At 38.5% G+C, this 12,994-nt stretch overlaps 1 protein-coding gene across 1 annotated transcript in view; it reads left to right on the top strand.

The window, feature by feature from the left end:
• GLE1 (GLE1 RNA export mediator) overlaps positions 1–12,994 on the top strand; it is a 55,928-nt gene that overhangs the window by 38,950 nt on the left and 3,984 nt on the right. Inside the window, exons 7-13 of the mRNA XM_007944361.2 lie at positions 3,828–4,059; positions 5,064–5,176; positions 5,339–5,408; positions 9,936–10,078; positions 10,182–10,372; positions 11,642–11,771; positions 12,739–12,746. Of these exons, the coding sequence (XP_007942552.1) occupies positions 3,828–4,059; positions 5,064–5,176; positions 5,339–5,408; positions 9,936–10,078; positions 10,182–10,372; positions 11,642–11,771; positions 12,739–12,746 (887 nt within the window). The remainder of the gene's footprint in view (positions 1–3,827; positions 4,060–5,063; positions 5,177–5,338; positions 5,409–9,935; positions 10,079–10,181; positions 10,373–11,641; positions 11,772–12,738; positions 12,747–12,994) is intronic.

Below are 12,994 nucleotides of genomic sequence, written 5' to 3'. Positions count from 1 at the left end.
CTTTTGAAGGAATCGCCATACTGCTTTCCACAATGGTTGTACCATTTTACAGTCCCACCAGCAGTGTATGAGAGTCCCAATCTCTCCACAACCTTACCAGCATTTGTTATTTTCTGTCTTGTTGAACTTTGCTACTAGTTGGAATTAGCCTTTTTTTTTCAAGATCCTACTGCCTTTTTAGTAGGAAAAGATATTTAGAGCTCACAGTTTAGTTACTAGAGCTTGTCATTATTTCTTGGCCTTTTTATTGTGTAGAACTAAGAAATACCTATTTTTTAAGTGAAAACGCATCTCTAATTTATACTGACCTTTTCCATTCAAAATATAGGAGTACAGCATTTTTTTTTTAACCTTAAAACCAAAGTTAATTTTATTTTTTATTTGTTTTGGGATTACAGCATTTTTTACTTAACTTTTTTGATTTTATCTTGGTTCCTAAAGATATTAACATTACTTATTTTATCTTACTACATATAGTGTTTTTTTTAATACATGTATATAATGTGTATTTTATATAAATAAAATGATGCCAGTAGTAATGATACGATGCAGAAAAGAGTTTAAGATTTCTTTGTAGTTCTTTTTGCCTTAGGCTCTATCCCACTAGGCATGTGCAATTAAATTAATATTTCATTTCACAAAGAATTCTCTTTGTTATTAAGCTATCAACTTCATAAATGGTTGTGTTTATTTGTTTCCATTTTAAGAAAGTTTTTCAACTGGATTTAATTTTGTTTTGTAATTATGTAAAGCATTTACATGGTTCCAATGTCAGAACTACAAAAGAACTTATCTCTGTATTTGCCTCCTCTCTGTTCTTTTCTGTAAGTGACCATTTCTATTAGCTGTTGGGTTTTGTGTCATTCTTTAAAACAAAAGGAAATAGATACACATATATATATGGCCCCCCAAAAGAAAAGAGAGTTTACTGTGTGCACTATTCTGTGCTTTGCTTTTTTCCACTTAGCAATGCATCCTGGAGATCACATTTTAGCAACATACAGAATTTCCCTCATTGCTTCATATAACACAGAGTACTCTTGTGTCAGTGTACATCGTTTATTTAACCATAGTTTGACATTTTTGATGTAAAGAGGTTATGTTTTGTTTTTTTTTCTTTAAGTTGTTGTTGTTGTTGTTATGTGCCGTCGAGTTGGCCCCGACTCATAGCGACCCCTCCTTGGGTTTCCGAGGCAGTATCACTACGGAAGTAGGATTGCCCATCCTTCCTTCCGAGGAGTGGCTGGTGGGTTTGAACCGCCAGCCTTCTGGTTAGCGGTCAAGTGCTTTAGCCACTATGCTACCAGAGCTCACTTGAAATTTATGGGCAATCTACTTCCGTAGTGATAACTGGCTCAGAAACCCAAGGAGGGGTCGCTATGAGTCAGACCCGACTCGACAGCAGTGAGTTTGGTTTTGGGTTTTTTTTTGTGGGAGATAAATATCTTTGTTTTTTAAAATAGTTATACTATTTTACCACCACCTTTCCTTCCTGATTTGTAAATCTTCTTTTTTCATGCTCAGTATTCATTTCTGTTTCCTCGACATGTGTTTTTATTCTTATGCAAGGATCACACTATTTTAATTGATGTGGATTATCTATGTAGCAAAAGCTTATCATAAACTAATAGCTACATCTCTGGACTAGAAGTTACTAGACTAGAATTTTTTTCTTTGTTTTTTCACTACCAAGAATGAGTTGATTAAAAATGAGAGGTATGAGTGATTATGAAAGGAAAAGCTATGAAACATTTTATAGGATGAAACACAGAAAATGATGCAAAGCCTCTTGGTTCATCTTATAATTTTGATCATCCAACCTTGACAATATAGCACATAAATAAAAGAAATTTGCATATCAGTCTTACTTATGTGCAGTTTCATTTATGAGCAGAAGTTCTAGATAGAAGATTAGAAAATAAAATGTATTAGCACATCAAAGGAATAATATACTATAACCAAAGAATTACTATTCTAAGAATAATGTAAAGGTGGTTCAGTTGTTATAAAATCTAGTCATGAAATTCATTTCACTCGTAGGTTAAGGGAACAGAATCATGATTACCTCACCAGATATTCTAAAAGCATAGGCTAAATTTCAGCATCCTTTCTTGCCTTTTTCTTTTTTGTAAGTGTAGAAAACTAAGAATAAAAATTTATTCCTCATTAATATGATGAAGGGTATGTATTGATCTAAAGCTATATCTAGGTATCCCATTAAAGTTGGGAAAGAAGTAAACATATACCACATTATTAGCTCTTCAGTGTTACAAAAATTTTAGCCAATACAAGGTATTAAAAACAAAGGAAGTATAAATACTCAAATGAAGAAATGTCATTACTGTTACTGATGATAATATGATTGTACCTAGAATACCAAGAAAATGACAATATTAAATTTTTTAATGAGACTTTAGTAATGTGGCCAATTAAATATATTCCAACCAAAAAAAGAAAAAGACAGGTAAACTTGTGATAGAATATAAAATACTGAGAAATAAAATAGCATGAATTGAATGTCAGTTACATAAAGAAAAATACAAAGCTTTATTGAATTTTTAAAACAAGATTTGAATAAATGGAAGCAGTTACTAAGTTCCTGAAACCTCAATATCATAAGCTATCAAATTTTCCCAAGTCATTAATTTAGTGACTTTCTAATGAAAATCTGTTGGATTGTTTCAAAAAGAAGAATAGTAATAGAGGATTTACATTATCAAATGCAAAAACATTTCCTAACAGTACGGTTAAAGTAGTTAGTACATGCCTAGGAACACAGCAGGATTAGTGGAACAAAATAGCCAAGTCCAGAAAAAGACAAATTTCATGTGGGTAATTAATATATTACAAAGGTATCATTTCAAATCATTGGGGAGAAAATGGATTATTTAGAGGACTAACCATAAATAAAGATTAAATTTGTATCATATTTTCATTTTATTAATTCCATCATTACTTAGATATTTAAATATAAAACAGACAAATAACAAAGAAAGCATAAAGGTCAATGGAAAGAAATCTAGATAAATATTTTAATTGTATTAAGGTAGGGAAGACCTGTGTAAACATAGCAGGAATTATAAAGGAAGGGATTGGTAGATATGAGTATATGGGAGTTAAAGACATTACAAATTAGGAAATGTATTTTAAACAGCAGAGGAAAATTTAATATCCTTGATTACAAAGAGAGCCCTTGCAATTTGTGGAGGAAAGGGATAAATAAGTCACTTTCACTTTCTACCTCCATTCCAGTGATGGGAAAAGAGGCAAAGTGCAGGACAAGCAGCTTATAAAAGCAGAAATATAATTGTCCAATAAATACGGAAATAAGTTCAAGAACACCATTAATACATGAAATATATATTAAAAGTTATTTTTATCTAGCATATTGTCATTTTTAAAAAAAATTACTCTGTTGATGAGATCATCAAAAAATCCATACTTAATACTAGTGGATGTGATACTAAAATGTGATTATCTTTAAGAGCAATGGATACCAGCATATTAAAGTAGGCGTTTCATTGATACAATTCTAGGAATTTATCCTAAAGAATAAACAAATATGAAAAATGTGTATGTTAAAGTATTCATTTCAGGGTTAGTTATGATAACAAAATATTGGAAACAAATGACCATTTTAAGGAGTTATTTGAAGCATTTGTGGTTTATTCATATAATGGCTTGTAACATAGCTATTAAAAACTACAATGCGAACAGGGCACTGTGTGAGTGTGTGGACTGTATTTCTTGCCTTGCATAAGGCATGATTTAGTCCCACGAGGGTTCTAGGGTATGGGCACTAAGCTCTGCCTCTGTCACTCTGGCAGAATGACTTTCCTACAGCAGAGGACCAAGCTGCGGCTGAGCAAGCTCTACAGGAAATGCGGGACCTCCTTACGAACTTGCAGCAGGAGATCACCAGAGCCTGTGAAGACAAGCGGAGGCAGGATGAAGAGGAGGCTCAGGTAAAACAGCGAGAGTCACAGGCCCAGCAGAGACCAGAGGCCCAAAAAGAGTCCCCAGCTCCCAGGCATAGCCCAGGAGAGAAAAAGAATGAAGGTGAGTTTTCATGTAGTGTGGATATGGCCCTTTAAATAAGTATGCAGTTTAGACTGTGAGAAGAAACAAGAATGCATTTTGAGTATTGTGTTAAGCCATAAGACAGTTAACCAACCAGGACCTTTGCACAATACATTATATTCAGTTTTGGTTGATATGGAGCCTGACTTCAGATTCCAACACTTTTTATGAGGACCTGAAATTCTATATAATTATAATAGGATGTGTTGTTCCAAGTATTGCTGCTGCTGAATATTATAAATAAATATGTACATTTATTTAGTACATAGGAGAGTCAGTATAGCACGCACATACACACCCACTGCCACTGAGTTGATTCTGACTCATAGTGACCATATAGGACAGAGTAGAACTCCCCCAAAGGATTTCCAAGGTTATAAATGTTAACAGAAGCAAACTGCCTCCTCTTTCTTCTCCAGAATGGCTGATAGGTTCGAATCACTGACCTTGCGGTTAGCAACTGATTGCCTTAACCACTGAGCTCAGCCACCAGAGCTTTTCTAGTGTAGCATAGTGGCTAAGCATGCTGGCTCTGAAGCCAGGATCAGTGGGAATCTAGTTCTTTTGCTTACTAGCTATGTGATCTTGAACTAATTACTTAACCTTCCTGTGCCTATTATCTATAAAATGAAGATAATAATAGTATCTGCTCAGGGTTACTGTGACAATTGAAGTGGTTAATACCTGTGTAAAGTGAGTAGGACAATATATGGCCCATATTAAGTGTTCACTAAATAGTAAAGCAAGCCCACTGCCATCAAGTCAGTTCTGGCTCGTGGTAAGCCTATGGAGTATAATTACCCTATAGAGTTTCCAAGGCTGCAAGTCTTTACAGAAGCAGACTACCTCATCCTTCTGGAGAGTAGCAAGTGGGTTCAAACCACCAATCTTTTGGTTAACAGCCAAATACTTTAACCACAGTGCCCCCAGAGCTCCTTTCAATAAATACTAGTTGTTATTAAAGCCTCTCTTTTATTCTTCAGACCTCCAGGTGAAGGTACAAGACAGTACCATGCAGTGGTACCAGCAGCTGCAGGATGCTTCCAGTCAGTGTGTGTTGGCTTTTGAGGGACTGACCAGCAGTAAGGACAGTCAGGTAGGGAAGAGGTGTACATTGGGAATTCTCTGAGTCAGAGTACTCCTCATGGCCTCATATCCCAAAGCAATGTAGCTGGCATGTCACATTCCCTTATCCTAAGTTGCATCTGCTGATCTCTTCAAAACACTTATCTGCCTTCTCACTGTTCTCTTCTGGCAGACCAAAAAGATAAAGATGGACCTCCAGAAGGCTGCCACCATCCCAGTGAGCCAAATCTCCACCATTGCAGGTTGGTCAGAAGAATTAAGAACATGGCTGTTTGTGTCTGTAAGCTTCCTATAAACAGTATGTTTGAACAAATGTTAATAATTAGAACAGATACGTAATATATCTGTGCATCCTATTTCACACTCCTTTGTTTCCTCTACAGCACAGAGTAATAATCAATACATGTACATTGAGTCATTTTTAATAAGCTGTATATAAATAGTATTTAGGATGGCTTTTAACTTTAAAGTTCAGAGTTCCTGTTGCAAACATAACTGAGGGAACCTGGGATGTGACTTGTATTCTTTGCTTTTGTCTTACATTAGCTTTTCCAAACTTGAAGCTTGCCTTGTTAATACTTGAAGATGGCTTTTGTCTCAGAAGACTGAGATTTAGAGAGTAAAAACCAGAGGGAAAGAGCCTTCTCTCTCTTCTTTAGAACCAGAGGTTTATTTTTTGAAGCTCCAGACCAAGAAGGCATGCTGCCAAGTGGCTAGGGGAGCGTGTACAACTAGAAAGCTTCTCTGACTTATGGGTCCTGATGCTCCCATTGAACTTGGCATTTGTTGCCTAAAAAGTATAGGAAAATTGCAGTTCCTGCCTTTAAATCTTACATGGCAAAACTTAACATATCACTTTGCTGCCTGACATTCTTTCTGGAGCAGGGCAAGTTATAAATAAATAAACACGTATCACTTTCTGGAATATGAAGTGCGTTCCCCTTGGTAACAGCAGCAAAGGGAAAGAGTGATAGCCATTCCAAACCTTTGCTGCTCCTCAAGCTTATCCTGGACCCTTTATAGAGCAGTTAGACGCTATAGGGTTGCTATGAGTCAGAACTGACTTGATGGCAGTGGGCTTGTTTTGGTATTTATCCTTATGCTGGATCCCCTGGTTGACATCAAACAACCTTGCCTCCTTTATCAAGAAAATCGAGACTTCAAGTGTGAGCTCCTCAAATGCCTGGCCCTTCCACCTACACACACCTGTATTTTCACTCTGTCTTTACCTCCTCTTTCAACAAATGAAGTATCCTTCCTGCTAATGCTTACCCTTCTGCCTCTGCCTTTGATCTAATCCCCTCCCATCTCTGTCAAGACTTTGCTTCATCATTTATCACCTTTTTCTCCTATGTACTGCAATTATTGTCTTTCACAGGCTCCTTTCCCTCAGCTTTTGAACATGTTTGAGTCACTCATATCCTAAAATACTTTTCTCTTGATTTTATATCTTCTGGTTATTTTCTAATCTGTCTCACATTTGCATTTGGTACTGTTGATGATTCCCTTCTTTTGAAACTCTATTTCTTTGGTTTCCATGGCAGCATTACTTTCCAGGTTCTCCTCCTACCTCTCTGACTCTTTCTTTTTCATGGGTTCTTCAGTCCTTACTCACACTTAATTGTGGGGACTCACTCTTACACCACAGTTCTTTCATTCTATACCAAATGTTGGCATCAAACAGTACCTGTATGTATATGACTCTCAGATCTACCTCTGGTTCATTCCTCTTCCCTGAGCTAAAGATTCTTTAGCTCCAGCTATCTCAAAGGCATCTCTGCCTAGATGTCTCTCAGATACCTCAAGTTTAATGTGTTCAAATATGAATTTATCATCTTCCTTATCTTATGCCTAGGAGCTCTGGTGGCTTAGTGCCTAAGGCATTTGACTGTTAACCAGAAGGCTGGCAGTTCAAACCCACCAGCCACTCTTTGGAAGGAAGATTGAGCAATCTACTCCCATAGTGATACTGCCTCGGAAACCCAAGCAGGGGTTGCTATGAGTCACATCCAACTCGACAGCAATGAGTGAAACCTAGTAGTATCCCCGTGACTGTTTCCTGTGTTTCATTCTCCACATCTAATTAGTCTCCAGTTTTGTTTTACACTTACAGATAGATAGATAGATAGATAGATAGATAGATATAGATAGATATTTAATATAACCCTTTGTCTCCATCGTTATTGTAAGTTGTTTGAGACCTTACAATCCAGTCAGACATGGAGCATGCTCTAGGGTTAGTGCTCAGTGAATGTTGAATAAATGAAAGAAAAAGATGACCTTTTTCCTGTCTCTTTAAGAAAGATGGATGTCTGTGATCTTCAGCCTATATGACTATAAGACCAGAAGAAATAGATGGTACCTGGCTACCACTGTCAACCACTTGGAGGGGGATCTATGTAGGAGATCCTGGATAGAGTGGGAGAACAATGTGGAACAAAACTCAAAATCATTGAAAAAAAAGGGACAAGGTTTGCTGGTCTGATAGAGCCTGGTGGAACCCCTGAAACTATGGCCCCTAGCTGCCCTTCCGGTCTGGAATTGAACCCACTTCTGTGGCTTCCAGCCAAACAAAAGACAACATATGAGCTGAACATTTACATTAGGTAGTACACTTTTTGGAGAGATCAATCATGAGGGAATAAAAGGGCTGTGTGTACCCACAGGAGACTGCTCGGGGGGCAGGAGTGCATGGGAGGGAAGGACACCGAGAAGAGGTAACTATGGGGAGGAAGTGGGAAGGAAGCTGTTGCAGCGTGCAAAATTGCAGTCAATGTCATGAGACAAAAGTGTATGTGAACTGCTGTGTGGAAAATGAATTTGCTCTGTAAACTTTCACCCAAATTCACAATAAAAATTTAAAGAAAAAAAAGAAAGATGGATGTCCACAGCAAATAGATTTAGAGGAGAATTTAAATAAGGATGTGTCACTGGTGTGGCAGATGGGAAGTGGGAGGCTATTTCATGCTTATGGTTGGGCGCTGACTTTCCCAACTGGAGAGGACACAGCTAATTTTCTTTCTTTCTTTTTTTTTTTTAATTGTGATGTGGGTAAAAGTTTACAGAGCAAATTCATTTTCCATACAGCATTTCATACACATTTTGTTTCATGATATTGACTGCAATTCCCCACAATATAACAGCTCTCTTCCCACTTCCTCCCCATAGTTACCTCTTCCCTGTGTCCTTCCCTCCCATGTACTCCTGCCCCCTGAACTATCTCCCTGTACAAACACTGCCCTTCTGTTCTCCCACAATTGATGAAGGAGTGTATCTACCTTATGTAAATGTCCACCCCATGCGCCTATCTATTATTTTGTTGGAAGCTACAGGAGTAAGTTCAGTTCCAGGCCTGAAGGGTAACTAGGGGCCATAGTCTCAGAGGTCTCACCAGGCTCTGTCAGACCAGCAAACCTGGTCTTTTTTTCATGATTTTGAGTTTTGTTCCACATTGTTCTCCCACTCACTCCAGGATCTTCTGCACCAATCCCCCTCCAAGTGATTGACCGTAGTAGCTGGGCACCAGCTAGTTCTTCTGGTCTCATGGTTATGTAGGCTGTGGATCTCATGCTCTCCCAGTCCCTTGGACTAATTGTTTCCATGCATCTTTGCTTTTCTTCATCCTTCTTTGCTCTGGATGAGGAGAGACCCATCCTTGCATCTAGATGGCCACTTGCAAGTTTTTAAGACCGCAGTTACTACTTACCAAAGTAGGATGTAGAACAATATTTTTGTGTAGTATGTTATGCCAATTGAGCTTGATATCCCCTGTGACTATGGGCCCACAGGTCCAACTACTCGCTCTCTTGGCTGTGACCAAGAAGCCACCACAACTTTGTCCCTTATCAGCTCTACTGTACACCTGAACATTCTTACAGCACATACAAATACACATGCAGAAACATTGTCAGCTAACCCTATACATGGTCATTGGCACATAGAGAGGGTATTTCTGAAACTTGTAAGATTTTCTTGAAGTATTGAGGCATTTGACAGGATGTTTTTAAATTGAAGATACTGTATTAATTGAAACTTTGCTTGTGGGTAATGGAAATTAATTCAGGTCTGCTAATGTTTAAAAAAAAAAAGATTGACCCTGAAGATGAAGAGGTGCTTGATAGCAGCCAATGGCATTACAGGTTTAGGTCTCAGAAGCTAGAAATTTAGGTTACTGCCCCATTGTCCATGAGTTTATGTGTCACAGGGCCAGCCACTTCAAGGAATTGACTCTCAGTCAGTTACCTGATAGGCTCAGCTTGATTACTTCTAATGTAACTGTAGCCAGTGTGGGGATGGGACACACAGGATCTTGTAATACAAATAGAGCTGTTAGGAATGCATTCCTATGACTGAGGATGGAGAAAGACAGGTAGAGGTAGAGAAAGCATTGTGAGGTAGAAGATCCTTTAGAAGGTTTCTCCTAGAGAGGTACATTACTCCTATAGGAATATTAACCACAGCCTTTGGGATCTGTACACACAACACCTATTTCTATATTATTTATCTCTTTGTTTTCTGTATTAGTTTCAGGGTTGGTTCATTCCCAAATAGGTTGTAAACTCTTTAGAATAGTATGACTAACGTTCTTTTGCATCTCCTACAGCATATATTTGATTGTCATATTTTTCTATGTTTATATTTTGTTTTTATGCTCTGAACTTTAGTAAGGCTGGATAGCTGAATTTAAATAGATGCCTTGTTATTACAGTGGTGAAAAGGATCTGCAGCTGTATGTTTTGTGGCTGTAACTTGGTCTCTGTTATTGCCAGGCTCGAAGCTGAAGGAGATCTTTGACAAAATCCATAGCCTGCTCTCTGGAAAGCCTGTTCAATCTGCTGGACGCTCTGTGTCTGTCACACTCAACCCACAGGGACTGGACTTTGTCCAGTACAAACTGGCAGAGAAATTTGTGGTGAGAGACCTTGTTGCCAGAGGCATAGGAAGAGGAGGTTGGTGTAAAATATTTAAAGCTTTCTCAGATATTGACTTAAAATTGTACCTATCTCTGTTTACAGAAACAAGGAGAAGAGGAGGTGGCCTCCCATCATGAAGCAGCATTCCCCATTGCAGTTGTGGCGTCTGGGATCTGGGAACTCCACCCCAAAGTAGGGGACCTCATTCTTGCTCATCTACATAAGAAGTGTCCTTACTCAGTTCCTTTCTATCCACCTTTCAAAGAGGGAATGCCTTTGAAAGACTATCAGAGGTAGAGTTTTTCTCCTTACTCACTATCCCTAGTGTGATAGGTGAAATATAAATAGAATTGGGATTCTTTTTCCCTTCTTCCCACAGCTTCTCTTTTGTACCTTTAATTTTCTCTCAGAGAACACATTTTTTTGTGCGTGCAGACTGGACAGCTTTTGGAATATGTGGGTTGAGGTACAAATAATATAGTTTGGAGGGCAGTGTTAGAATTCTTCTCTTCCATGCAGGAGACCCAGGCTTGACGCCTGGACAGCGCACCTCAAGCATAGCCACCATATGTCTCTCAGAGGAGGCTTGCCTGTTGCTATGATGGTGAACGGGAGCGGTCTTCAGCCGAGCATCGAGACTAAGATAGACTAGAAAAAATGGCCTGGTGATCTAATGCTGAAAAATCAGTCATTGAAAACCCTGTGCATCATGTAGTCCAGTCACATTTCACGTGGGGTCATCGTGAGTCAGGAGCCAACTTGACAGCAGCTAACAACAATCAGTATAGTGTGGAAGAAAGAATACTCGATCTACAGTCTACGGGTCTTCAAATTTTATCCCTGCTTTGTCATGTAAGGGAGCTCTGGTGGCGTAGTGCCTAAGGCATTTGACTGCTAACCAGAAGGCTGGCGGTTCAAATCCACCAGCTGTTCCTCGGAAGGAAGATTGGGTAATTTACTTCCATAGTGATCCCAACTCAGAAACCCAAGGAGGGGTCACTATGAGTCGGATCCGACTTGATGGCAGTGAGTTTTTGTCGTTTAATAGCGTTGCAAAAATGGGTAAATCATTTAACCTCTTTGAGCATAATTTTCTGTATTTATACATGAGGGTAATGGTATCCATTGCCCCTGTGATTTTACCTTACAGGGCTTATATGCATTCCTAATTAAATAATAGGAGCCCTGGTGGCACAGTGGTTAAGCACTTGGCCGTTAAACAAAAGGTCTGCAGTTCCAACCCACCATCTCCTCTAGGAGAGACAGATAAGACAGTCTGCTTCCATAAAGACGACAGCCTTTTAAGCCCTATGGAGAAGTCCTACTCTGTCCTATAGGGTTACTGAATCAGAATCGACTAAAGAGTAATGGGAAAAATTTAGATAATGAGTATGACTGCTATGTAAACAAAGTATTCTACAAATGTAATGATATGTAACAATGTGCTAATAATAATGCTAAAAGTAATAATATGTTGTTACTTTTAGCCATAAAAAGTAATCTTTAATTTGTTACCTTTACTTTGGCTTTGTCACATAGAATTTTTTTTTTTTCCCACACAGGATGCTTGGCTACCAAGTAAAAGATTCCAAAGTGGAGCAGCAGGATAACTTTCTAAAACGCATGTCTGGGATGATCCGTCTCTATGCTGCCATCATCCAGCTCCGGTGGCCATATGGGAACCGACAAGAGGTAGATAGAAAAGACTTATTATCAGTAGTGAGAGGTTGGACCAGAGTCCTTTCTTAGTGTGCTTCATCTGCAGGAACAATTTACCTTCTTTCAGAGAGGGCAGTATAATTACATGATAAAGGCAGTATGGTATTGCTACACTGCAGGTGTACATTATAGAAGCTGATGTTCATTATTAGGAAACGTCTTTGGATCATCAGAGTCATTTGTTTAAGGGTTTGTACCTTCTACAAAGATCTGGATTCATAACAGAGTCTTCCAGAGGAGAATCTGTTAGAGATTAATCATTAAGGTTAGAAGAAGAGTGAGCAAGAACCTGGCATATTAGAGCTAGATGGAACTTAGAGGCCATTTAGTTCATGTACTTTTACTTCACTTCACAAGTGGAGGCTTAGAAAACTGTGGTGATATACAGATGTAAATGGCACAGCTGTGACTGAGGTTCAGGGTTTTGACCTGGCAGCCCAGTTCTTAAGGAATTCTAGTTAGAGGGATTGAGAAGTTAATGGACTTGGAAACCTAAAGAGAAAGGAATATACATTGATTGAATGCAGAAAGTTTTTATTGTGTACCTATTATAGCCCAGGTTCTATGCTAATGTACCAAAAATTATAAATAAAATGTATGTAAGGGTAACTGGTGGCTTATGAAGGAGCTCTGGTGATGCAGTGGTTAAAGCTAACCAAAAGGTTAGTGGTTCAAACCCACTAGCTATTCCATGGGACAAAGATGAGGCAGTCTGCTTCCGTAAAGATTTATATCCTTGGAAACCCTATGGGGCAGTTCTGCTTTATTCTATAGGGCCACTATAAGTTGGAATCTACTCAGTAGCAGTTGGTTTGGTTGTTAGTGGCCTGTGAACGCCTGAACTGACACATGAGTATTAAGGATATCCTGTAAAGAATGTGGGGACCAGTGTATTTGAAAGCAGATTTCAATTAGCTTGTGTTAATTTTGCCTTTGGCAGGTATTTGGGTTAGGTGATCTAGAGTCCATGTCCACTTGGTAATGGCTAGATGATGACATAGAGAGTTTTATTTATTTATTTTTATTTTATTTTATTTTTAAATTTTATTTTGATTTGGGTGAAGATTTACAGAGCAAATTCACTTTCCATACAGCAGTTCACATTACTTTGTCTCATGTCATTGACCACAGTTTACCACAATGCAACAGCTCCCCTCCCTCTCCCTCCCCATAGTTACCACTTCCCAGTGTCTATC

Source organism: Orycteropus afer, unplaced genomic scaffold (assembly GCF_000298275.1).
Source record: "Orycteropus afer afer isolate SDZICR_OR568_19922 unplaced genomic scaffold, OryAfe1.0 scaffold00123, whole genome shotgun sequence".
Taxonomy (NCBI): domain Eukaryota; kingdom Metazoa; phylum Chordata; class Mammalia; order Tubulidentata; family Orycteropodidae; genus Orycteropus; species Orycteropus afer.
The sequence above is the reverse complement of the archived record's forward strand: the minus strand, read 5'-3'. Positions and strand labels throughout refer to the sequence as shown.